This window comes from Python bivittatus, unplaced genomic scaffold (genome assembly GCF_059951505.1).
Source record: "Python bivittatus isolate LINGU-HERP-01145 unplaced genomic scaffold, Pbiv_v1 ctg000220_np1212, whole genome shotgun sequence".
In the NCBI taxonomy this organism is placed as follows: domain Eukaryota; kingdom Metazoa; phylum Chordata; class Lepidosauria; order Squamata; family Pythonidae; genus Python; species Python bivittatus.
This window is the reverse complement of record NW_028277048.1, coordinates 39,629,786-39,656,105: the sequence shown is the minus strand read 5'-3', so window position 1 is coordinate 39,656,105 and position 26,320 is coordinate 39,629,786. Positions and strand designations below refer to the sequence as shown.

Genomic DNA, 26,320 nt, shown 5'->3' with positions numbered 1-26,320 from the left:
CAGCCCGGGTCACATGAGCCGAGGGGGCGAGTCGGCCACTAGGAATCTGGGATTAATCTGCGTTTACTTTGCCGGTTGAGGCGCCTGAATTGAGGAACTAGAGCCGTACAGACGCGCTCCGGAAGGGGCCGCTCGGTACCTTTGGAGAGGTGATCGGATGGTGCTTGGGTCATATTCCACATCTTTTACCACGACGCAGGACCCGCTAATGTAAGTTTTCTCTGGTCTTGATGACTAGACTGCTCCCTCCTTCCCTGCCTAGCCTTGCCCCTCCACCCGGAACTGTCCTAAATTACTTTTGGCCTCCTAACTTTAAGTCGATCGCCTGACTTGAGCGACCCTCTAGACCAGCGTTTCTCAGCCTTGGCAGCTTTAAGAGTCCGCCCATCTTAAAGTTACCACGGTTGAGAACACTGCTCCAGAGCCTGGCCCTTTTTCTCATGCAGCTCTAGCAAGTGCAGTAGTACACAGCAATAGCACGCCAACAGCTGGGCTGCAAATATCTAAATACAGCATATGCCCTTGGTCCACGTCCTGTAAGGAGGTTAGAAGGTGCCATGGCAATTGTTTACTTTTTAGGAGGAACAATATTATTGTAAGGTGGGATCCTCTGTTCATATTCAAGATGGAGAATTGCCAGAGCTGCTTAATTGTTTTCCTATGCCTTTTCCCCAGGTATATCTATGAACTTCTACTGCCAGTTTGGGAACCTTTCTGATCTACTCCAGCAAAATCATTTGCTATCCTGACTATGTTTGCTTGTCTTTGTGACTTTGCTGGTGGATCCCAAGTGAATCAGTCTGAACCACACGGAGTCCAGCCATGTCAGAAGGAAGCCGAGAGTGCTGGAAGCAGTGTTGCAGGACAACTGCAAAGCGATTGCCCGTGCTAGGCTGGCTACCCAAATATTCTCTGCGATGGCTGCAGCTGGATCTTGTGGCGGGGCTGACCGTGGGGCTGACCGTCGTGCCACAAGCTCTTGCTTATGCCGAGGTGGCTGGTCTCCCCATGCAGGTGAGGTTATTTATCCAGGAGCTTTTGTTAACATGTTTTCTGAAAGGGCTGAACTTAACACAATGCTGTATTTGTACAACTTGAAAGTACCTGTCCTCATTCAGCATTCACACTAGCAGTCTGACTGGCCTCATTGTGGAAAAGGTTCCCTAATCTAATTGGAGAGCAAAGAGGAAGATGGTAGAAACTGAGTTCTAACGCATTTTTTTTTTTTTTTACATCAGGGACTCTTGGCCTGACAATAGCATTTGATTTTTGCTTGAAGGAAGGAAGGATTAGACTAGCTTTACTGGATACCACAGAGGGCAAGGGGCCGGTGAAGAATGGAAAGAATGGAAGTTTGGAGAAAGGAATGGATAGAACAGGCATGTTTTTCTGTTTTAAGCATTAGCCTGGGAGATGATAATTAGTTAGATAAGGCCCTCATTTATTCATACAAGTGTATGATGCTCCTATTCTTGTGTGGCACGCTTACAGAGAGATAAAGGAAATCCATGTGTATTATATCCATATGGTTTTATTTTCTCACCTATCATAGCCAAGCGAGTCAATGGCGAAACATGATAGAGAAGCTGGCTTACACCAAGTCAAAATATTGTCCCAGATGTGGGCAATATGGTGCCTGTTAGCATCAATGCACCCCTTAGCACCTGCCTGGCTATCTCTCCCACACGATTTTTTTAAAAAAGATTTTTTAAAAACATTAATTGAGAAGCTGGTATGCTGCTCCTTTATTTCCAGGAATGCCTCTGTGCCCTTGCATATATGTACAGGGCTTTGTTTGGAAAGGTACTGCTTACCCAGGAAAAAAGACAAAACATTTCTGGAGTGTTAGAGGTGGAAAAGGAGGAACTTCAACAGTTTGCCTTCTGATAAGTGAGTGTTTTGTATCTGGCCATGTCCATTGTGGTAGCCATTTTATGGATGCATACATTCCATGGGAAGCCATTTTGAAATAATGACTTTTTCTTGTAGGCAAAGGTCTAAATGCATCTACCAGCCCAAACATATTGCTTGCCCTAATTATCCACTGGCAGATATGAGTTTTCAGGGTTTATTTTCCAAATGAAAATGGTTGCAGATGGTTGAAGTGAGACATTTATATGCCAGATACATCCTCTGCCATTCCACTAAGCTCTTCTTGCTGTTCCATGGAAGAGGGATGGTGGTTGATCAACATTTGTTGTATATAAATATCAGCTTAGCCTGGATAGACAGGAGAGGGTGAGGACTAAACTCAAGATTATCCCACCTTGATTCTGTTTAGTATAAGAGTGGAGAGAGAGAATCTCTGTTAGGTTTTCAAGATTCTGTTCTTATACCCTATAACAATAGAGTTCCAGTAGTTCATGTGGTTTCTGTTTCCTGACCTTGCCTACCTCAAAGGGCTAACAGATAATATGAAGAAAAGAGGCAATAAGCATTTTTCTTGTCTTCCACTGTATGACATTTATTTGCCCAAGCAAGAGAAAGTTCTCCACCTCTGTACTGTATTAATAATAATGAATCCTGGCATAACAAAAATTGCATCATCCATGCATGAATATCAGCAGTATTGGAGGAACTTTAACCTTTGTGGTGTATGTGCAGAGTTAACAGACTATTTATAAATAATCTGCAGCATTATTTGGAAGTTACTTCCAGACAACTGTGTAGAATTGCAACTAAATGTATTCATGTAGTGCAGGGATCACCATGAAATCTTTTGGGGCTCAGATGAACTTTTTTGGGTTCATTTGGAGTCTTGAGACAATATAAAGGGAAGAAAAAAAATTTAAAAACCAGATGGGGCATGGACCTGGATGGGGCCTAAGGAAATCTTGATGAGTCCAATGGGCCTCATGCTGAAAACCTGGCATTTAGCAGTTTTAACGTCCTTTTTGGGGGAGGGAGGCCATGAAATATGAATCCATGAATGTCTTGTTGGGAGATCTGAAGTGTCAGGTTGGGGACAGATCACCCTGGAGAAGGTTTATCTGTGTGGTCATTAAAATTCAACACTGACTAGATGGCATATCATAGTCAACAGAGTGAACAATGTTTAGCTAGTGAGTTTTAGCACAACCTTCTGTGTTTTGATGACCTGATATTTTGGGTTATAACTTACATCAGCCTTATCCAGTATGATCAAGCTTATGATAATTGCAGTTCAAAATGTTTGGAAGATCCCACATTAAGAAAAGCTTCTCTGGCAGACTATGAAGGCCTTTTGGTATTGAAAAGAAGTTCTTGAACTGAGATGGGAAAGAACTGTTTGGCTCTGAAATACCTTAATAACTCATGCTATTAATGGTATCTCCTGTTAAAGTATAAAGCTGCCTTGAATCAGGCTTGGCTCCTGTAATTTGCATGGATGTGTCCCTGAAGTTCTCTTGCCATCCTAGGAACTGATTTGCCCCTGCCTTTTTCTGGGACATTTTTTCCAATTTCCCAGTCAAGCCTATTGCCCTGTATTTCCCTAAAGCAGTGTTTCTCAACCTCAGCAACTTTAAGATATGTGGACTTCAACTCCCAGAATTCCTCAACCAGCCATGAAACACTGCCCTAGAGGTTCCCATCTAAGTACATGTAGTCCTTGAGTTACGACCATTTGTTCAGTGACCGTTTGCAGTTACTTAAGATCGGTTGCAGTGTCATGCGGTCACGTGATTGCCATTTGCAAGCTTCCCTGCCAGCTTCCCACGAGCAAAGTCAATGGGGAAGCCAGCAGGGAGGGTCACAAGTCACTCAGGTAAGTTCCCCCCCACCTTTCTTTGCTCGCACTCTCTCCTTGCCCACTTTGCTCGCATGCACTGTGCCCTTCTTCCCCCCTTAACTCATGTATGCACTCCATGCCCTCCTTCCTGGGCCTACCTGCACTCACACACCTGCATGCACCCACCAGGACCTCCCTTCCCTGAGGCTTCCTACACTTGCCTGCATGCTGCACATGTTTTTCCTGGCCTTCCTGTGCTTGCGTCGCACCACTCCCCTCCCATAACTCATGCGCAGCCTGTGCTGGGCTTTCTGCTTAATGACCTGCATGTCTCAGGATTACAATGGCAACCTGGATTGCCGTCGCTAAGCAATGCAGTCACTTGACATCATGCTTTATGACCACATCACTTAGCAATGCCAATCCTGGTCCCAATTGTTGTTGTAACTTGAGGACTACCTGTATTAACCTTATCCATCCCTGCTTGGTTTTGTACGCCAGCTAAGTTCAGATGAATGTTGCCACGTAGCTGGGCTCTTTGCATTATACAAGATGAAAAAAAATAAGCAAATACAGGTAGTCCTTGCTTAGCAACCACAATTGCGACTAGCAACTTGGTCATTAAGTGAAGCAGTTGCTAAGTGAAACTGACTGAGCTCATGATCTGACTTCAGCTTTCCTTTGCTTTACAGATTTGCAAAGGTTGTAAATGCAAGGATTGGTTGTAAAGTTACTTTTTCATCACCTTCGTAACTACAAATGGTCTCTAAATGAGGCAGTCACTAAACGAGGACTACCTGTATTCCTTTTAAAAATGTTTCACCAAATTTCCATTTGCATTTTGTAGGCCTTTCATAACCTTTGTGGTCTTAATGGATTACTGTTTTTCAAGTACTATGACTAGTCTCTGATGTTGCCTTCCCCTCTCCTTTGCAGTATGGTCTGTATTCTTCCTTCATGGGTTGTTTCATCTACTGCCTTTTGGGGACCTCGAAAGATGTAACGCTTGGCCCCACGGCCATCATGTCCCTTTTGGTTTCTTCCTATGCATTCCATGAGCCCGCCTTGGCTGTTCTACTCACCTTTCTTTCAGGTTGCATCCAGTTAGTTATGGGACTCCTCCAACTTGGTAAGACATAACTGTTTTATATTGGTCTTTAAGTCCACTGCCCTGTTGCTATTAATGGCCAAAGAAGATGATTGGAAATCAAATCCAACAAAATAAAAAAGTAGAAATGAGTTGTCCCTGTTTTTGTATCGTCAGCTCTATAAATTGCAGGGTGTTTTTCTAAATATCTACTCAAAAATATGTCCCACTGAGTTCATTGGGGTAACTGTCAGATCAGCGAGTACAGAATTGCAGGCTCAGTCAAACTCTTTTTATTAGGGTGATTTATAAACCGTTCCTCACCCTCTGATAGGCTCTGACGCTGTCTGCCTACATTTTTTGAAATGCATGTGCGTGTGTAATTGTGAAGAGAGATTCACGTTTGCTTCATTTAAATTTCAGGTGTACTCAGTTTAAAGTACTTGGGGGTGGCAATGCTTAAAAGAGATGAACTCCACAGAAGAAACTACTCCACAGATTATGTATTCAGATCATTTTGCTCTTCCTAGTTTAGTTCTGAATTTATAGGTAAATAGACAGGTTTCTGCCCAGAATAGGACTTGATGCATGCAAGAGTGCTTGTCACAGGTAGTAGCTGGAAAGAATTTCCCTCTCTCTTGCCCCCAGCTTTATCTAGCTATCAGGTACTTTTCTGCTTTAGAAAGGGAGGATTTGAGGCCCTACAAAAGAAAGAGAAGATGACATGATGGGCAGGTGTCTGAGGAATGGATAAGAAATCCAGCCAGTCTAATTCCCAGGGTGAAATAAGACTATGTGGGGTTTTTTTTTATACCTGGCAGGTTTCATTTTGGATTTTATCTCGCATCCTGTCATTAAAGGATTTACTTCAGCTGCTGCAGTCACCATTGGCTTCAACCAAGTCAAGGTAAGCTGTCTCTGGTCACGCTTGGCCTTTACCTAACAATTTTAGGTGAAGCGACTTCTTTAGAAATAAGATAGGGGCCTATTAAGTAAAGGTGGCTGATCTGAGGATTGGGGAACATATCCTAGCCATGAGAGAGAAATAGGGGGGCTGGATTCATGTTTCAACATTTCTGCAGCTATTTCCTTAAAACTGGTGAAAACTGCCCTTAATTTTGTTGTGCTTTCATTTCACGCTTCTTAATTTAAGAAGCAAAGAACTTGTTTACATAGAGCTTTCCACGTCCTGAAATTTATATAATTGTTCGTAGAGCTCAGGAGCTTCCTGTCCCCTGCACCCTCTGCTGTAAGCATTGCCATGAGATGTGTGAATTCTACCTTTTTCTTGTTAGTGCTGTGAGGTCTCTTATAACTTTAATGTTTCCTCTGTGGTTGACCACAGTCAGCGATTTGCAAGAGGCTGAGGAGATAGCAATCGGAGATACAATTCTTCATGCTTGCAAGTGTCAGTTGCAGGAAACAGCATTGAAAAGAAGCCTCAGATCTTTTTTTATAGAAGGTTTTGCTTCAGTTCATTAGAAAATGTTTTCTGGCATATCAGATTTGTAGAAATACTGGCGGAGGCTGTCTAGGCCTTTAGCTCCCTCTTAAAAGTTGGTTTCTAATAAAATTTTTAAGAATAGCAAAAACAAAAAAGAGCGGAAAAAAATACTAGAATGATGGTTTAAAACTTACAAATGAGTAAGTTTTATGGCTATTTAATGACCACATGGCTATATATTATGATTTTTTTTGCTGAAAAAGTATCAGATGTTTTTACATTTAAAAAGATACCTTTGCATTTGCAAGAACTTAAGTATATATGCTAAACATAAAATGGGTTGTATTTAAATGGAAAGTTGTATTAATGTGTATTGCAAACCTGTGTTCTCTGAGCAACTACCTCAGTCTCATAAAATATGTTATTCCCTAATATAGTATCAAAGACCAAGATTGCAGTATTTGACAGGGAATGGACTAAACAACTGCAAATTACACATGAGTGGCAAAAACCAGACAAGCAAGCCAGAGGAAGTAGATGAGCTTGTATACTTCGTTAGAAAGTTTATTAAAGTTGAAGAAATGGGTGGAGAAGTTTTAAGGTGTGCAAATGCTGGTAGAAAGATCATAGGAAGAATGTGATCTGTTGCATGGAATGGGTGTTGGTTGAAAGAAACAAAAATGGCTGTGTATAGGTGTGCTTCTGCTTACTTTGTTATATGGGAATGAGGGTTTGGTACTAAAATTAGCTCAATGTAGTAGAAATTACTTAAGAAATGTGGGTGACAAAACAAGAGAGACAGTTAAGAATGAATGGGTGATGTAAGAATTTGGATTGAATAGAGAAATATGAAATAAATATGAGATGGCTTGATCGTATGGGGAGAATGAATGAGGATCGAATTGCGAAACCATATGAAAGGAAGGCAAAGGGGAAGACTGAGAAAGTTGTGACCGAGTCATGATGGAGTTGATGAGATCCTCCAAAAGAGGAGGTGAGAAGTTTAAAGAATAAAAGGCACTATATGAAGCAGTAAATGGATATGGTAGATGGTTCTCAATAGAAAGATATTGAGAGGATGTTGCTGTAAATGTGACTTAGCTATGCTTCCTTTTCTTAGCACAAGGCTTTAATTTCTTTAGCTTACAATTTCTTATTGCTTTTCTGCGGTTTGCATAAGGTTGCTTACCCTGAAAGGGAATATCATGGTGGGTATATATGTATGCTTGCTTGTATTCTTTTCTTCCCACCACACAGAATATTTTCAGCCCATCTCCAGAGGCTGATTTTGTAGAAGTAAAATACTTAGCTATTTTTGAACCTGGAAGGAGTTTATTTCTTAAAAAGTGAAGATTAAGGTCGTTGTTTTAAACAAATGTCTGTTGTACCTCAGCTCCATAGTGGCTATAGGCAGAGATGGGAAACCTGCAAACCTCCAGATGTTGCTACAATCTCTGGTATCCTGGAGGCAAGGCCAGTTATGAGGGAGGCTGGGAGTTGTAGTTCAGCATTTATAATAATAGGATGAAAGGAAGACCACATTTTATTCCAATAAGAAACTAATTATAGTTGCAGACAAGCAGTAGTAACCTTGCATTTTCCCTTAACCTGGCTTCCTAAAGAGCCCAAAATAATCATAAATGGTTGACTTTGTGGGAGGCAATGGGCATTGCGTTATGACTGGTTATAAGATTTCCCAGAGCACCTCTTGTTTCAAATGGCTTCTAGATTCCTTTCATTCACAGAGTATACCCTTCATATCTAATGTGTGGGTGTTTTAGTTGTTTCCCCAACTCGATTCTTGTGTGTATTTAATTTTCCATAGACACTTCTGGGTCTGCACAACATTCCACAGCAGTTTGTCCTACAGGTATATTATACCTTCTGCAGAATTAATGAGACAAGGTAAAAAAATGTTTCTCTGCTGGTCCTTTTCTTTTGCTCCTCTTCTTCCTGCTTACAAAAATGAGAAATATAGTGCAGAAATAGAATATAGAAATAGCATCTGGGAATTACAAACATTTTTAGAGTATTACATTTCAGGATTATTTTCTAGCATTTCTAAATCCTGAAATTCTGCAAATACTGTGTGGGGAATCTTGCAATGGAGCTGAAAGCTGGGATTGGGGCAAATCAAGTTTTTTGCCTCATACTTGAGGGCCCAATTTTTTTTCAATGAAGGCAAAGAATAAATGATCCTAAAACTGTAGAAATTAGAAGATAGCCTGATGTATAGCCATCTGGTCTTTTATGCTTAACTGGGGCATTTTTGAGTGGATTATATTAACTCTGAGGCTGGCTTTATTGTTCTTACAAAAGTTAAATAAACTATGTTTGTTTATAGGATACATTGTATGAAGGAATGAAATCAGACTTGGGCTTAAGTTTTTCAGGCTTTTAAATCTCATATATTTCCTTCAGCTGATTAAAAATCTAATTAACCAGCAGGAAAGCATATGTGTAATTTTAGTATAAAAAATATAGGTATCTTGGTAGCTGAATAAAGTGATGTACAAATGGGTGGCTTAGGAGAAGGTTCATGCTTAGAAAGCAAATAGGATGGAGGTCTCCTTCTGTCTGGGGGGGGAGTTGATTGTAGACCAATGCCATGATTATCTGCAGGGCTGGAGATGCCATCCTTGGGGTGTCCTGCCTAACAGTGCTTATGGTCCTGCAACAAATGAAAAAAGGCATCCCCAGGACCCATCTACTGGAAGTCTTGCCTGTCAGGATCAGCCGGCATATAATTTGGATAACAGCTACAGGTTTGTCTGTCCTGTCCTCTAAGCAAGTATTTAACTTTCTTCTTCTTGATAGTATTTTCTCTGATGTTCTGTTCTGTTCTGTTTTGGTGATGGAATGTCTAGCAGATCCTGGGAACATGGAGGAGAGAATAAGTGTAAAGGAAATTAGAGCTGACCTCAGGGATAGGCAGGGAATAAACTTTCAAGATTCATGTCAGCCTTTGGAGGAAGGCCAGGTCAGTAAACAGACATGACAGGGATTCCAGGAATACTCCTTATTGTAGTAAGGTAGAATAACAGAATCTTGAAAGCCTGTCCAACTTTCTCTCTGTCCCATCTTTTACTTAAAAAAAAGAAAATCAAGACAGGGTTATTTTGAGTCACTTTCTCATGCTTCCCTCTTTCCCAGGATTGTAAATTCTTCCCCAGGTTCCTCCTTAATGGCTTGTGCCTTCCTTCCCTATCCCCGAGGTCAGCTTTAAATTCCTTTACAGTAGGACAGTTACAAGAGAGAGGAGAACCATTACAGAAAAGATTCCTTATTCCAGGAAGGGGAGAAGTATGAGAAAAAGACTCAGAGTAACCCTGCCTTGATTATGCTAGTTATAAGTTGATCTGGAAAATTACTTTGGCAGGTTTTCAAGATTCTTTTAGATTACCTTACTAGTAATAAAGTTCATTCCAGAAATCCAGGTAGCTCTTGTGTTCTGAATTTGGCAGCCTCAAATTATTAAATTGGCAATTATCTATATATACTGATTCTTTTAGTAGCAGATCCCTTGATACAGATTGGCTAGCCAAGTGAGATGCTCTGGAATACTTGATTGCTCAGGGAAAATACCACACAGGAAGGAAATGCTACTAGTTTGGCTGGCATTAATAAAGCTTTGGCTGTGGAATAGCTTGCTCTGGATCTTAGAGAGAAGCTGAATGGGAGCCAAAAGGCAAGGAGATGAAGGAAGGCTAAGCAGTGTATTAAAAGAGAGCAGTCTGAAGGATGGTGGAGAAGGAAGCTTCAGGGAGCAAAAAAAGACATAAAGGAGACCCAGAGGAAGAGGGGCTGAGCTTCTCTACAAGAGGGTCAGGTTTTATTTCTTTTGTAAGAATTTATAACGCATGTGTACATACGTGTGTGTGTGTATCTACATCACAAATAAGAGGTAGAAGTTATGGCCAGAAACTGCCCATTTGTAGATCAGGAATGTTGGAATGTCCAGCATTGGACACTCGTGCGCAAGGCTAGCTGGGACTTGCACTTTCCTGGTTTTGGCCTTGACTGCTCCTTCCATCCATGTCTGTCATTTGATTATGCAGAACTTTATTTAAGAATTTCTTCTTAACAGCCCGTAACGCTCTTGTGGTTCTCTTTGCTGGTCTTGTGGCCTATGCTTTCCAAATGACTGGCTCCCAGCCTTTCAGCCTCACAGGAACAATTCCCCAGGGACTCCCTCCGCTCCAGCCACCACCGTTCTCCATCATCGTATCCAATCATACTCTCTACTTTGGGGAGATGGTCCAGGTGCGTATTTCTTTGGTATTGGGTCAGTATCTTCCTCTCTGTTTATGTCAGCCCCTCTAGGTAGACCAGACTAAGAAACCAATGCTATGCAGGTCAGGACTACTTTTACTGGAACAGAATCTTGTAAGTCTGAATGCACCCCCCCTCCTTTATCTTTGTGTAAATTAGGGAGGGGCTTGTTTGAAATGTTTTCTCAGGTTATTTTCTTGGCCCAGGCTCAGGCCCCGATTATCTGACTATTGCCTTGGCAGCAACTCTTCCTCCTGTCCTTCAGGGCCATTCCCTCTACTCTCTACAGTTTGATCACAACTTTACAAATAAATACAGTTAAACTTATAGCTGATTTGGTTTTTATCACTCTCAAAAATATAGTAGTGGAGTTTAAACATATTCATTTATACCTGCTACAAAAAATGTTCTAAAAGATCTTTTTTAAAAAAACAGTCCTCATTAAATCAGTATATTTTCTTTCATATACTGAAATAAATTGCTGTTTGCACTGCAGGTTGTAATCCATATGGAATTATTTTTCAGTTAGGGTTTTTTTTGTATCAGAGTCTTGGCTGAAACTTAAATAATAGTGGTAGCTTGAACAGCCTTTAAAGCTTGTAGTCACTTGCATCTTAGTACTTTTGTGCTGATGGAACTTGTCAGAGTGCAGAATGCCATAAAGTTACAGGAAAAGTAAGGTTTCTATTCTTCAGTGATCAAGACATACAAGGTATAATATGGAAGAATTGTTTACTTTAAATGATGTAGAGAAATATTTTAAATAAGCAGATTATTTTCTGCACTTGATGTGTGGGTGATGTCTTCATTATGCTAGTTGGCTCAAAGCACAAATTGCAGATTAATTTGGCATTTCAAGATTCAACAGCTTGGATTTGTATGGTTTGATTAATGATAAGATATTGAAATGGGGAATATTTCCTGGGGTTGTACAGGGATCTGGATTCAAAGAATAAAATGTATTTAGGGTGTATGGGGGTGCACAGGTAGGACCTGTTAGGAGCACCTTAAAGCAGCTGCATCTTCTCCTGTTCTAGGGTGGTTGCCCTCCACATTTGATGGACCATCTTGAGAAAAGACACATTTGGTTTAAGATATTCCTTCCAAATCACATAATGTCTTTTGAATCCAGATCTCTGCACAAGTCTAGGATTTACTCTACCTCTCTGTTATATTTCCTCCATTGGTATGGGACACTACATTTGTGGCCATAGCTCCCTCTTCTTGGTCAAAACTGCAGTGGAATACAGCTACCTTCTTCCATCTCTGCAGGCCATTGGACCTGGCTTGGCGGTGGTGCCACTCATGGGACTGCTGGAGACAGTTGCTATTGCCAAAGCATTTGGTAGGATCATTACCTTGCTTAGACATTGAAGTGGAGGGCGGGAAGGCGGGACTGTGCTTCCATGCGCACCTGACTGCTGAGAGGAGGTTTTACTTCTATCTGAAGGCAGTGGCCTCTGGTCACAAAGCACAGTAAGCCATAGTCTGTTTCACCATGGATTATTGAATAAATCACAACTAGTTGGATTGCACAATGCATAAACCCTAAATCATGGCTTATAAACTAGAGTGGCTGGTAGCATCAGGATAAGCCAAAACTAAGCAAGGCATATCAGGCTAAGCCTGATTTATGAATCCGGTGAAGGTAGTGATAACTAAATGTCATTCTGATTTTTTTTCCTTTTAGATGCTTTGCATCTCCAACCTGTTAAAGTTAGGTCTCTTATGCTACTTGCTGCTTTTGCTTGATGTAATTTCATATACAGGTAGTCCTCGTTTAGTGACCACAATTGGGACTGGCAACTCGGTCGTTAAATGAAGTGATTGCTAAGTGAAACTTCAACGGTGCTCATGATCTAACTTCAGCTTTCCTTTGCTTTACTGACTTGCAAAGGTCATAAATGCGAGGACTGGTCATAAAGTTACTTTTTCATCGCCATCGTAAATGTGAACAGTTGCTAAATGAGGCAGTCACTAAATGAGGACTGCTTATATAGAACGTGTGAACAATGCACCTGCTGGGGTACTGGTTGATTGGCAGTATAGAATTGTCATGTGGAAGTGGAACTACTATGGGCTGTGCATGTAGGAAAGAAGGGTGCAGGGTTCTTTGAAACCATGGTTTATAGCAGAAATGGGGGACTGAGGCTCTCCTTATGTTGGCGAATGATAGCTTCCACAGCCCCAGGTAGCATGGTCTGGGATGAGGTACATTGGACATTTCAGTAACATCAGAAGGAAGCAGGCTAGATAGAAATAATGTTAATTTGGATTAATTAGTGGTAAGAGATTAACCTTTTTTAAATTTGTATTTATATCAGTATTGAAGATAGTTGGAAGTCACTTTCCATTCCATCTTTCTATCTATTTTCACTATTTTAGTTTTTGTCCTTTTCTTTTAGTTCTATCTTCTTTCTTTGCCATACTCTCTGATTTGTATTTTAACTGTGCTTTTTATATATCTCAATAAAAGTTTAATTAAAAAGAAGAAGAAGGAAGCAGGCTACATACCCTTGGACTAAAATGTGAAAGTTTCCCTAGATGAACAGAGTAAGATGTAGCTGTTTTCTTGTCTCTTCCTGCTTTGGAGGGATAGAAAGTCATCTCCATACACAATAATACTGTCAATGGAAGGATTAGGTAAAGAAACAGAAAGAAGTCTGTTAGCTGAATCCAGGAGTGATTCTTAATTAGCTTAGTCAGTGGGTATGGTGGTTAGGATGATGGGTACCATAATCAGACATATCGCTTTTGGGAAGCGATATCATTTTCTAGGATCATTTACTGCCCCTTGCAGTATTTCTTTTGGCTTCACATTCCCCTGCCTACAGTGCCCTGTGAGCTGCTTTCCTGTGGAAGATGCTGAAACTGATTATTCTTGGTCTGATCAGTATCTAAAGGTATCTTTTTTTTTTTTCTCCTTACTAGCCTCTCAAAATAACTACCAGATTGATCCCAACCAGGAGCTGCTAGCCATGGGTAAGGATTTTGCATGAACGGCTTGGTTGCAGTGGACTGGATGTGGGATACCTAAGCAAAGTGGGAATGAAAAGGAGTGAGTGAGTGGGTGGGTGGGTGGGGTGGGGGAGGCTGGGAACTCCGGGTCTCAGGTGCAGTTACTCTGACTAGCACATAAGCAGAAAGAACCTTGGGAACAGGCTCCACTGGGGAAGCCTCATTCCCATCACTTGCAGCTTTAACATTTTGGGTTCATAGAGTTGGAAGGTGTATTGTGGGCTAATCCATTGCTCAGTGTAGGAAATCCAGGGCCAGAGCGTCCTTCACCCTCTCCCACAAGATTAGTTCTATGGCTGAACTGCTCTTACCTGTTATAGCTTGTCCTAATAGTCACCCAGAATGGATTCACCATGACTTAAAAACCCATCTCAGTCCTATCTTCTGGAGACAACACATATCAAATCTTTCTCCTTCCACTCTGGGGCGGGGAGAATGGTTCTAATGTCTCTCAGAGTCCAGGCCTTGCCATCTCACTGATTCTTTTCCTTGCCTTTCTTCCTCGGTACCCTCTAGGTTTTACCAACCTGTTGGGATCCTTCGTCTCATCCTATCCAGTCACGGGTAGTTTTGGCCGGTGAGGAAAGCTTTATTTTATTTTTATTTTATTTTTTTTGTGCATGTGAGATATTTATATACAGTAGATGAATAAGGTAATTTGAAATGGTATTCTGCATGTGTCGCTTCCCATGGGTTCATTGCCCCTTAAAATCTTTTAACCTTATGAAAAAGCTTTTCATAACCTTTTTACTTCTTCCTTTGGCTTAGAGAAGGGGGTTCATATCCATTGAGTGGTAATTCATGCAGAACTTTAGGCAGTTTGCATTTTACTATAAAGTTATTTTTTTTTCTGTATTATTCAGGTAGGCATAGCCATTCAGGAACCTAGTTGTGGCTGAGTATATATTTTTATATTCAAAAACAGTTCCTGAGTTAATTAATACTGTGGAAGAAAAGGTGATGCTTGAGGCCAATTTGGGATGCCTCCTAGATCTTTTCTTTTTAACTAGAAACGGCAGGAAGAATGGTTTACCTCAGAAAAAGACTCTTGTCTTAGAGCTGCACTTTGGACAGAAAACATGTTCTCATAACTCCCCACAAGTGTGGCAGTCTAGGTCTGAGATCTTATTCTTTTTGGCTGACTACTGACACAGAGCCTTTTTTTAGTTGAAGGCCACATCCTTGTGGAACATGAAGAAGAAATATGTAGGTGAGGCGGTGGGGAAAGGTGGATGTGGTCACAGCAGAAAGTGGATACATAGAGTAAAAGCCACCTTTTTATTAAAACTTCTTCATTTTTTATTTTATTTTTTTAATAAGTTGATTTTCTTCTAGTCTCTTCCACTTGATCTGGTCTTAACTCATAACTCGCAAACTGATAATCGAAGAATGTGAGGCGAGAACTAGGGGAAGCATAGCCAGCCTTGTGGAAAGGGCAGTAGGCCGTATGCATGCATGTCTTGCTGCTTCTAGGCATAGGATGGGGTAATCCTTTTGCTTATAATGGCACTATTCACATTGCAGGACAGCAGTGAATGCTCAGACTGGTGTATGCACTCCTGCTGGAGGACTAATTACAGGTAGGGAAAAGAATAATGCCTTTGTTGGAGGAGAATATATTGGAAGCAGAAGGTTATAAATTACAAACATGTCAACACAAATGCCACTTGTGTAGCTCTCTTTCTTTCACTAAACCTGCCTCCTTCTTTCATTAAACTTGCCCAAATAGTCCCTCTGCAGAAAAGTAAATACTGCAAATAAAGTACCTCAGATGTTTTGTGCAAACATAGATCCTCGATACACAACAGGTAAAGATCTTAAAGGCTAACAAATTCATTGTGGCAACATTTTCCTGGATCATAGTCTACTTCATCAGATGCATGTAGTATCATCTTGAGAAAGGAGGATATCTATATCTATATATATCTTTATTCATGGTTGCAAACGAGGGGATAATCAGATGACAGAAAAGGGAATTGAAATATAGGTAATTACAGTGATAATTACCTGTTTGTGCTGGACATTCCTAAGGCATTCACACTGTTGTTGGGCATGGTAGATATAGACTTGCATGGGTGAGCTGATTAACACATGTAGCTATTTCTTTCTAGTTTATGGAACATAATGTTGAATCTCATAACTTTTAGCCATTGGTGAGTCATTGATTAAATTTAGATGCCACCAAATCTTTCAAGATTCCCAGCAGTTTACAAGAATAGAAAGCACATAGTAAGAATTCAAACATCTGTGGTAAGCCCCAAAGTAACCCAACTCACCCACCCAAAACAACAATAGCAGGCAAACTAAATTAAACACTAAACCAAGATTGTTAATGTGGCAGTGATGGTCACCTCCCAAGGCCCTCTGGAAAAGTATGGTTTTTCACCAATTTCCTGAAGGCTGTTCCAAAGTGGCCAATATCACTTCTGACTTTTAGTTGTTTTTGCTGCAAAAAGCATCACTTCATCCTGGAGAACTCCTGGCATAATAATGCATCCAGCCCTGCTCAGCCACCCAACCTAGTCTTGGCTTAAGAGTAAACTTGCATCTTGACTCGTATTACATGTGTCTCTTTTCTTCTGCAGGGGCCTTAGTACTCTTATCCCTGGCCTATCTTACATCCCTCTTTTACTACATTCCCAAGGCAGCGCTGGCAGCAGTCATCATCTGTGCTGTGGCTCCAATGTTTGATGCCAGGATCTTCCGCACATTATGGCAGGTTAAAAGTATGAACATGGATATCTTGTTCTTCACAAGGCTAGACAGCTGGAAAATGTTTAATGCTTCCCTAGACACAATTGAGATGGTTAGAACTCTGGCCTGAAATGATATGTGTGTTTTTGAAGGAGGAGTGGGAGATGCTCTTTAGGATAGGGAGAAGCAAAAACAAAAGTTCCTCTTTCTCTGTAGCTCTTCTTAGTGCTGGCTTGGAATAGGCATAACTTTCTGAAATTGGATTAATCCACTATTTCTTTATTAAGAAAGAGGGAGTAGATTTTGGAGTTGGCAAAGTTCAGATGCTTTTCATTGTTATACAGACTTCTAGACATGTAGGATGCAGTCTTGAGGCTATTGGAACAGCATCTTGGAAGCCATCTTTGAGCCTAGTCTTTTCTAAGAGGACATAGATGGGACAAAGGATCTGACAGGTCACAAGACCTTTCAGCTTTGTGTTATAGCCAGAGACCTACAGTATTTAACTTCCATCTAGAACTGGTTTAAGTTCTAAACATCTTGCTCGTCCTGGTGCAAGGGAGGACAGCACACTGTTTCTTGAAACCAGAAAAGCACAATATCATCCTTAACCTGCCCCCAGCCCACTGCAAAGCAACCTCAGCCCGTATTTTGTAGCTGTATGTCAAAATTAGTATTTCCCTACCTCTGCCAGCAGAAGTGGGGCTGTGCAGTCTCCCTGCTATGCTACATTTCCTTGTCTAATGCCAAGCTTGGAGTGAGAAAGAGCATGTAGAGTGGGAAACAGCATGTTATGCACATTTTGTCTTGTGAGTTTCAGTTCAAATCACTTTCCTGCACTACTTATGTCTGTGCTCTTAATAAAATGAAAACAGAGCTAGTTTTCGTTGGAACTGCTTGCTTGTTTTTCTCCCCTTTTGCTGATGGGGTGGACATGTGCTTGACTGAATTCTCTGTTCTTTTTTCTCAGGGCTAGACCTGGTGCCTCTTTGTGTGACGTTCTTTCTTTGTTTCTGGGAAGTGCAGTATGGCATCATAGCAGGGGTGATGGTTTCTGGAATCCTCCTGCTCTACCCCGTTGCCAGGCCTCGGATAAAGGTTGGTTTGTAGCTCACTGAATCAGGGTGCAGGCAGGGTTTGGAGAAGACTGTTTCCTTGGCAAGAAAACAGTGCATGGCAGCCATACGTGATTGATCATAGCATGATTTCTGTTTTGCTTCTGTCTGCTCCTGACTGGTTGTGAGCCACTTAGGGGGAAACACGGAACGGTTGACTTAGGCGGTGCTAAAGCAAGGATGTCAGCATTTATATATAACGTAGGAATGTATAGACATTTGTATCTCTTTATTCCTCTCCAGTTTTCAGTGTTACTGAGACTTTGTGCAGGTAAAAGATACTACATAAACCTTCATTGAGACAATAAGCGGTTTCATGGGTACATCAAGAAGCATTGTGATGACTCAAACGTACTCCCCTCCCCTCCCCTTGTATTCCTTCCCACAATAATTTCTTCCAACGTTTTTTCCAGGTTGTGATGGATGAGGCAATAGTCATAAAGCCTGAGAATGGCCTTCAGTTCCCAGCAATTGAGTTCCTCCGGAATATTGTACACAAGCAAGCTCTATCAGGTAAATTGTATATGCAGACTTCCTGAGATGAGTCTTCAGTACACTTTATCTAAGGCAGTTAATATTCCTCCTCCTGGGTGCCTCTGGAAGAATAACTGTTCTGTGTGGTTGGCTCCATGTCTTTCAAAACGAAAATAAGCAGGAATTTCAAGAAAGGAAGTATTTCAGTATGCCTTTTGAAGAAATGTCCGTGATGCATAGATATTGGGACCAAATGAGAAGGGTTTCCAGCTAATAGTTCTTGAGCCAAACCGATGGAACTTCAGAATAGATATTTAAGCAAACACACAATGTAGAATAAAGTTTGCTTGGATTCTAGTTCTTCAAGGAGTTAACTACTGCAGATGAAATGGATCCTCTTAATGGTATTACATGGTTGGCAGAACCCTAGTATTACTCAACTGGAAAAAGAAGAACGAGTAACACCTTTCTTCCATGCTCAGGAACTTCCAGATGGTCATGTTTACTCTCACCAGTGGGTAAGACAAGACGTAACACAGCCTAAGGCTTCAGGAAGTTCGCATTCATTTCTTTAGATCTTTAAACAACCCCAATTCCCAAGTAGCTATCTTGTCTAGTCCAATGCAGATTTTTAACTAGACATCACTGAGGCTACAATATGGGGGAAATGGGACCTTTTAATTAAAGCAAGGGCAGGCAAAGTTGGGGCTCTGCACTTTCCTTTTTAAACATTTTTGACCTCTGAAAGCATTGGCTGATGAAACAATTAGGTGTTGGAATATCTGGAGCTGAAAGGTTCTCCCCCCCCTAGTATGTATAATGGGGGAGGGCAAAATAATCCTTGCAGAGGGTTTAATGTACTGGTTTTGAGTCTTATTTTAGGGGGGAAAGTAGACTGCCAAAAATTGCTGCCCATCAGTCATATAGTTGCAGTCTAAGAATGCTTAGGGGGCTCGATATAGATACAGGGAGCCGACTTATAACTCACAGATTGTGACCTCCCTTGAATGAAAGCTTAAAGCTGTGCAACTTTAGTAGGATTTTATACAGGTAGTCCCTAGTTTAAGAATGAGTCCTGTTCCCAAGGTCTGTTCTTAAGTCGAATTTGTATGTAAGCCGGAATAGTATTATTGTATAATATTATATAAGTAGTATTGTGTAATTAACTCGAACCATTGTGTATTTAACTTGAATTTTGCTACAGTAGGCTCAATTCTTAACTATGGATCATCCATAAACCAGACATTCTTAGCCTGGGGACTACCTGCATATTGGAAAGGGAGAGCACCAAATATTTTGAAAACAGAAAAAAGATTACAGGTAGTCTTCGCTTAACTATGGTAATTGGGACTGGAAATTTTGTTGCTAAGTGACATGGTCGTAAAGCACAATGTCACATGACCGCACCACTTAGTGACATTTCCGGGACTTCCGGTTGCCATCGTTAAGCGAATCCTGTGATGTTGTTAAGTGTAATATCACCTCCTCCCAACTTCTCCATTGACTTTGTGGGAAGCTGGCAGTGAGCGACACAAATGGCGATTATGTGATTGCAGAATGCTGCGACATCATAATTGCGAGCCAGTCACCAGAGCCCAATTGCAATCACATGACTGTGGGGACACTGCGATGGCCACAACTACAAGGACTGGTCGTAAGCCCCACTCGTTCAGCACCATTGTAACTTTGAATGGTTGCTGAATGAGTGGTTGTTAAGCGAGGGCTACCCATACTTTAGTACCGTCCATGTTCTTGTACTTACACCTGAAAATCATTAAAATTCATGACCTGGAATTTGAAAACAGATATAGCTTTGCATAGTAAATATTTAAAAGCTGTTGCCACTGGGGCTGTTGGGGCAGAGCAGCTTATGGTGAGAGTAGCAAATACCTCCTCATCCTCCTTTCATGAAAGAGTCTAAGAGCATTTTAGCAATGCATTATAATGATACAGTATTCAATTAAATATATGGGAGACCCCAGGAAGTCTCAGGGCTAGACTGAGAAGTTGAATGAACATTCTGGAAGAAGGCAGTAGCAAACAACTTCCCTGCTTTGTGATAAAAATAAAATGGACCTGCCCATGAAGTCACCAGCAATCAGACTCAACTTGAAAGGGACTTTATTTGCTTTTTAATAGTTGTTCAGAACTATTGAACACTGTCCTAGATTCTATGCTGGGTATGTGGCCTCCATCATCCTTTACAACCAGTTTATTTGTGAGGCAAGCTACTTTTTAATATTGATTATGTATGTGTATATGCTCTCCGTTTACTAAATGGCAATTGAATGTGCAGAAACTGCAATATATCTGATATTCCCCAGAGATGACCTCCATGTCAGCTTTTATACTTCTACCTGGCCAGTTTGTTGTGTTTTAATTTAACAAATTGAACCATGTCCTTGATCAGCGAGAAAAGCACTGCAACTTGGCCGGATTCTCCTGTATATACCCTGTATAGCTTGCTAACTCTTCAGTGGATCTCTTTCTCACACTCTTGTTTTCTGACTTCTTTTCTTTGAAGTGAGGGGTAGTTTGTTTATGGTAGTAGTGCTGGGCAATGTGAGAAGGCTCATCTGCCCCACACTAGCCTAGAGATGGGAAAGGTCTGAGGAAGAAAGTTGCAGCAGCTTGTTCCTCTCTCTTTCAATGGTCTTCCTAACTCTCCAAGTGCTGGAAACAGTAAGGTGCATGGCGTGCTAGGAATGCTGTGAGGGATGTCCTCTTCCCCATCTTGGATACCTGTGACATGGCCTGTCTTCTCCCCAAACTGGGCACTCCTCAGATGTCTTGGACCTCCCACAGGTCATAGCCAGACAGTTCAACCAGGTTTTCTGGAGTTAAGGAGAATTGTAGTTCCAGTGTGCCAGGAAAGGAGGGGGAAACCATCATACGGGTGATGGTAGCCTGATCCAGGAGCTGCTGTAGCTTTCCCAACTATCAACCTATCTACCAAAGAAAAAAACATATACACATACATACATATATTAAAAAAATGCCGTTGTTTCTCCCTTTCCTTTGTCTCTTTTCACCCTGTATGCAGAGATTATACAGTGGAGTCCTTGGTGTTCTCTGAGCTTTGTTGTTTGTTTGCAAATGTTTCATTACCCAACTAGGTAACATCATCAGTGTGGGTGTGGGGTTTGCTACTTGTTGATATATGGTAGCTTTCCCTGCCCATTTTGGTGGGGGTATGGTTTCCTCCTTGGAGGTTCCTAATTAGAGTATTATTTTCTGCCAGATTGTTTTTCTGGTGCTGCTCCCTGCTTATCTGAATGTGGGCTGCTGGAGGGGATGTGTTCCAATCTTTCTGTTTCCTTCCTAGGTTTTTTATTGTCTCTCTTGAGTGGTGTGTAAATGTGGTTTATCTCTATGTGTCTATTATACAAATAGGTTGTACACCTGATTATACACCTGAAACATCAGATTCATACAAGAGATAGCTGGTCATGGTAAGAAGTAAAATAGTTAGGTGGACCCTTGGCCTAAGGCACCAGGGCTTGACCTCTCATCCCTTTAAAAAAGAGTGTAAGGAATAGTGTTCCCATAGTGGCAAATGCTACTTCAATCCCAGTTATATGTAAGAACCGCGGTACTCAGTTCCCAATGAAAGCAACTCTCATTGAAACCAATGCAGGTTCAAAGGAAACGTCATTCATTGGAAAGTAGTGAACAGTTCTAGAGCATAGCTGGAACTGAGTCCCGCGCCTGCCAAAACTTAGTTTTACCTCACTCCCATTTCACCCCCCTCTTCTGTCTTTGAATCTTTCTTGCGCATGTCGAAGATTCTCTCCAGTTCTCACACTGGTACAACCTTGGGCATTCCTGAGAACTGGATAACAGTCCATCTGTGCCTAACGGTTAACCTTCCCTCCCTTCCTCCCCTTCACTGTAATGGCAGAAACGAAGCAAGCAAACTAGCAGTGCAAGTGATTGATTGCGAGGATTCTGACATCATTACTATCTTGTTATGTAGGATCTTTCAGAGCTTTCAGAATGGGTGTTGGTGGAAGGAGCAGGGTAAGAGAGAGCGAAATTACATACCCCTAATTAAATAGGTACAAAGGCTCCTGTTTTCAGACATGTATGTTAGCCTTCACGTAGGGTGTACAACTTCCTTCAAACCAAGTCCTACACGTGGCCTTTTGTGTGGCATCCCAGAAGCCCCTTCCCAGACCCCCAAAGAAGTAAATTGGCCCAGGACAGAATATGGCTTTATTTGATCTGATTCAATTCAATTCAATACCATGAATAAGTGAATATTTATAATCTTCTGTACATTCTACTTCTGTTGCATTAAAGCTTTGGTGGCAAGTTCGAGAGGGACCCAGATAAGACTATGGGGACTGCAGGTGGCATAGCCACTTTTTGAGCTGTGGAACAACCTCCCTAGAACAGTCCTGAACTCCCCCTTGCTGGAGATATTTAAGGGTGGGGGCTGGGGCTGGGTGGCCACCTATCAGGAACGGTTTAGTGGATTCTGGCATTGAGCAGGGAGTTGAACTACAGGGAGATGGTCTATAGATCCCTTCCAACTTATCCATTCTATGGTTCTGTGAAATACATTCAGCTTACTATTGTTGGAATCCAATCTCTGATGAAGAACTGCATTATTAGGATTCTTAATATTGATTAGAATCATGATTTCAGTAGGCTTATAGCCCTATTTGATATAACTATACTAATACTGTAAAGATCTCTATCAGCTCTGCTCATCTGTTGTATTTATATTTTTTACTGTTTCTATTGTTATTTTAGTTGTAAGCCACTCAGAGCCATACTTGGCTATACAAATTTAATAAATAAATAAATAAACAGATAAAATATCTGCACAGGATAAACATATAAAAGAATTCTGCCATAAAATTAGGAATTATTTTTAATATTCTGCTCCTACCAGATGTCACAGCAGCACAAATGTTAGCATCGAAGTCCAGCTAGCATTCCTCTTTCCCTGATTGAAAATCTGTGTTTTAAAAAAAGACTATACTACTGGAAGCTGTGAGCAAACACTAACCATGATTTTTAAGAAGCCTAGGCTGGAAAAAAAATTCTGCTAAAGACTACAATTTTTATATTAAATAATTAAAGCAGGATGTTTTCATTTTAAAAAGGTTCTTTCATTTACATTGAAAATTATGTAGTGTGGGGGATATGCATGCAAAGCTTCCAAATGTTGTGAACCTAAAAGATTTATAAAATGTTCTTCCATTGTTTTCTTTTTCCAAATCTGGACCAAAATATCGCTCTGCTAATGCAGACAGGAGGTTGACTGCATAAGGCCTTGTGCTCTTCCTTCCTCAAGCGCTCGTTGTGTTGTCTTCCTTCAGAGCCTCAGCAACGCAGTGTCATCCTGGACTGCAGCCACATCAGCAGCATTGACTATACTGTGGTATTGGGTCTGTCTGAACTTCTGCAGGAATTCCAGCACCAAGAACTCCGCTTCATCTTCACTGGCTTGCAGGTGGAAGTTGTGGGGGGGGGGGCGGCAAATGTAAATTGTGGCTGGGTAATTTAACCTAAAAAAGTCTTAGAGGCCTAACATCTTTCATTTAGAAAAAAAGAAGATACTGTTTAGTGACAAAATATATACGGTTTGCATGTAGAAGATTTCAACCCTTGAGAATGAAGGAGCATGTATAGGAAGCTAAGGCGTTGAATAAATGCTCTCAGTTAGCATCCCCTCTAGCTTTCAGCAGTTGAAGTCCTGCTGGCTAGAAATGCTGAGATATGTAGCCCTAATGTATCTGCAGGGCATGATGGTGGGAATAAACTGGGTTGTTCACTATGTAGATTTATACTTTGATTTGATAAAGAATAGCCACGTATATTCATAAATTAAGCACACCAATAGTGCATAGTTTCTGAAACACAAAATGCTCAATGTCTCTCTAGAATATAGTCTACACATTCAAGATATATGGGCTGCCTTATACTGTGTCAGCCCACTGAGTTGTTTGGCACTATATTCTTTCCTTTGACCCAGAGATTTGTCTAATGCTACCTTTTAGCCAGAGAAACAAGGGGTGGAACCTGAAACCTTAGATATGTGAGGGATCCATTCTGCCCTTGAACTGTGGATTGATGTCTGTCCGCCCGTCCATCCTTCCCTCCCTCCCTCCCGCTTCTAAGAGCTCTTGTGAAAAAAAAGAAAAGAAAAAAAAAGCTTTTCTATTGTCTTAATGCCCACAGGCTCACGTGCTTGAAGTCTTGCTGGCTGCTGACCTGGAAGGTTTCCGCAATTTTTCCACCCTAAATGATGCAGGTAGGCAAGGATCTAAAGAAAGTTTACTGATACTTAAACAGATACTGAATATTCAGGGTTGTAGTCCTCTGCTATATAATCTGAAGTTTTCATCTTCAGACAAAAAATTATTTCCCAAATTGCACTCTATCAGTTGAAAAGTCAGTACAGGTAGTCTTGCTTAACAACTAAATTGGGACTGGCAACTCTGTCGCTAAACGCTGTGGCTTTTAAGCGAGACATCAGATAACCATAACTTGCGATTTTACTGCTGGCTTCTCCATTGACTCTGCCTGTTGGAAGCTGGCTGTGAAGCGTGCAAATGGCAGTCATGTGACTGCAGGACACTGTGAGAGTCGTAAATGCACTCCAGTTGCAAAGTGCCCAAATCTCGATCAAGTGACCATGGGGATTCTGTGATGGTGTTAAGGTGATTTATGATTTAAAATCATAAATATGATAAATAAAATTGCGAGGAATGGTTGTAAAGTTACTGTATTTTTCCGACTATAAGACGATACTTTTTTCTAAAATCCTTACCCTAAAAACTGAAGGGTGTCTTATTCAAGGAAGTCAGCCAAGAATCGCGCGGTTGCAAAACTGTCCATACTTTGTCTCTGCAAAGAGGCTTCCTCCTATTGCTAGCCTCCAATCACGAGTGAAATAGCTTGAGTCTGCAAACAGACTTCCTCCAATCACGAGCCTTATGTAATGATGTCAGCTGATGCTGAACAAACCAATTAGAGGAAGGCTGATTGCAGAGACAAGCTATCTGTAGTTTCACTCGTGCTTGAATGTAATCAGTTATGCAAAAGAGCCTGGAAATAGAGCTGCAGAGAGACGGTTTGGACCTCCTCCCACCGAGTGTATCAGGTAAATGTTAACTAATTACTAAATAAAAATGTGTTCTGCACTATCTTTAAAATATTGATTTTTAAATTTTGGGTTAGAAAAGTGGGGGTCGTCTTGTACATGGGGGCGTCTTATTGTCGGAAAAATACGGTACTTTTTCAGCATTGTTGTAATTCTGAACGGTCGTTAAACAGGGCAGTCATTAAATGAGGAATACTTGTATACTGTTGGAGAAAGGTGCATACTGTGAGGTGTGAGCTAACCCTCAGCCTGAAAAATGAAAACAGAACAAAAATAAACATGAGGGGAGCAGAAGGGAAAACAGTGCAACCAGAAGTCGTGAATTATAAACAGGCTGCTGGTTGGGACCAGTCTAGACTTACTGGTGTTCTTGCTGGGCAGAGGTGATGCAGCTACCTAGAGCCTCATAAATGACTGCTGTGGCAGAGGCCAGAATGATTTTTTACTTGCTTCTGCAGTTCTTAAGGCAAAGAAAGGTGAGAGCAGAAGTGTTTTCTTGCAGCGAGCTAGGTTCTCTGCAGCTCTTTTTTTTCCCCTTGTGCTGTTCTTCCTGCGATTAAAGGGGGAAACCTCCTGGTGGTTTTCTGGACAGTGCAAAAATCTCTCTATTTCTCCGTCTGTTGCTGGGGAAAGATGAATGTGGTGGTCCGAGCAGGGAATTTAGCTTTTTGAGGAATATCTTACTTGTCCTTAAAATAATTCAAATCCAAAAGTAACAAGAAGCTTGGCCCAATCCAATGCCAAATACTGTCAGTTGATTTTAATGGTTTTTAATTTATCTGGCTTTAATTTTAGTTTTATGTTTTGTTATGGTATAACATATAGAACTCCTACATAAATACAGTACAAATGAATTCTATTTTTATGTATTATATATGTGTTCTCCTGGCTTATAATACGTAGACTCTTTGTCTAAAACAAGCAGGATTTGAGATACGGAAACTACAGTGTATCAGATTTTTAGCATAATGTATTTTTTCTGTTGTAGAAAAAGGTCTTGGAGAATTGCACATCGCCATTGGAGGCATGCTAGGTGACAACAGCAGTGTACTAACTACAACTGGGATCATCCAGTGAAAGAAGAGAACTCATTAATGACTGTGTCCATCCAAGAAGAGAACCTCAGACTGGAGGATCAAGCTTTGGGCCCATAGGGTGGCATAACAGAGTCTGAGCCAAGACTGCAGCCACTCTATGATTTATGTGCAGTGTTACACATCTCAGTTGGAATTCAGAAATTGCTAGCACTTTGGAATTTTTTTAATAGGAAGAATGAGGAACTTCAACTCAACAAATAAAGATACAAACAAACAGCTGAAAATCATATCTTCTTTCAGCACTCTAGGAAAAACTTGTAAAACCAGTGTGGATTAAATACTTCTATGACTGT

The 26,320-nt window shown here is 41.0% G+C and overlaps 1 protein-coding gene across 3 annotated transcripts; it reads left to right on the top strand.

Annotated features, from left to right (window-relative positions):
• The first annotated feature begins 7 nt into the window (after positions 1-7).
• On the top strand, positions 8-26,320 carry SLC26A11 (solute carrier family 26 member 11). 3 transcript variants are annotated; one of them, XM_007434723.4, is made up of 17 exons: positions 10-210; positions 676-1,014; positions 4,646-4,838; positions 5,618-5,703; positions 8,066-8,145; positions 8,863-9,005; positions 10,328-10,503; positions 11,785-11,857; positions 13,444-13,494; positions 14,047-14,107; positions 15,055-15,110; positions 16,116-16,256; positions 17,195-17,322; positions 17,753-17,852; positions 23,144-23,277; positions 24,006-24,078; positions 25,919-26,320. In XM_007434723.4, exons 2-17 carry the CDS (start codon positions 823-825, stop codon positions 26,005-26,007), a joined length of 1,776 nt encoding a protein of 591 aa, XP_007434785.1. In that variant the 5' UTR covers positions 10-210; positions 676-822; the 3' UTR covers positions 26,008-26,320. The 3 variants fall into 3 exon arrangements, with proteins under 3 accessions (XP_025026633.1, XP_007434785.1, XP_025026632.1); XM_025170864.2 differs by lacking the exon at positions 10-210 and adding an exon at positions 1,756-1,890 and having other exon boundaries at positions 906-1,014; XM_025170865.2 differs by lacking the exons at positions 24,006-24,078; positions 25,919-26,320 and having other exon boundaries at positions 8-210; positions 23,074-23,209.

What these genes read in the sequence shown, in the direction of transcription:
- SLC26A11 (XM_007434723.4), top strand. Translation starts at nt 823, where the DNA reads ATGTCAGAAGGAAGCCGAGAGTGCTGGAAGCAGTGTTGCAGGACAACT. An exon ending in TGCAGAATTAATGAGACAAG is followed by an intron (nt 8,146 to 8,862) that starts GTAAAAAAATGT and finishes GATTATCTGCAG; the next exon opens with GGCTGGAGATGCCATCCTTG. An exon ending in GTCACGGGTAGTTTTGGCCG is followed by an intron (nt 14,108 to 15,054) that starts GTGAGGAAAGCT and finishes TTCACATTGCAG; the next exon opens with GACAGCAGTGAATGCTCAGA.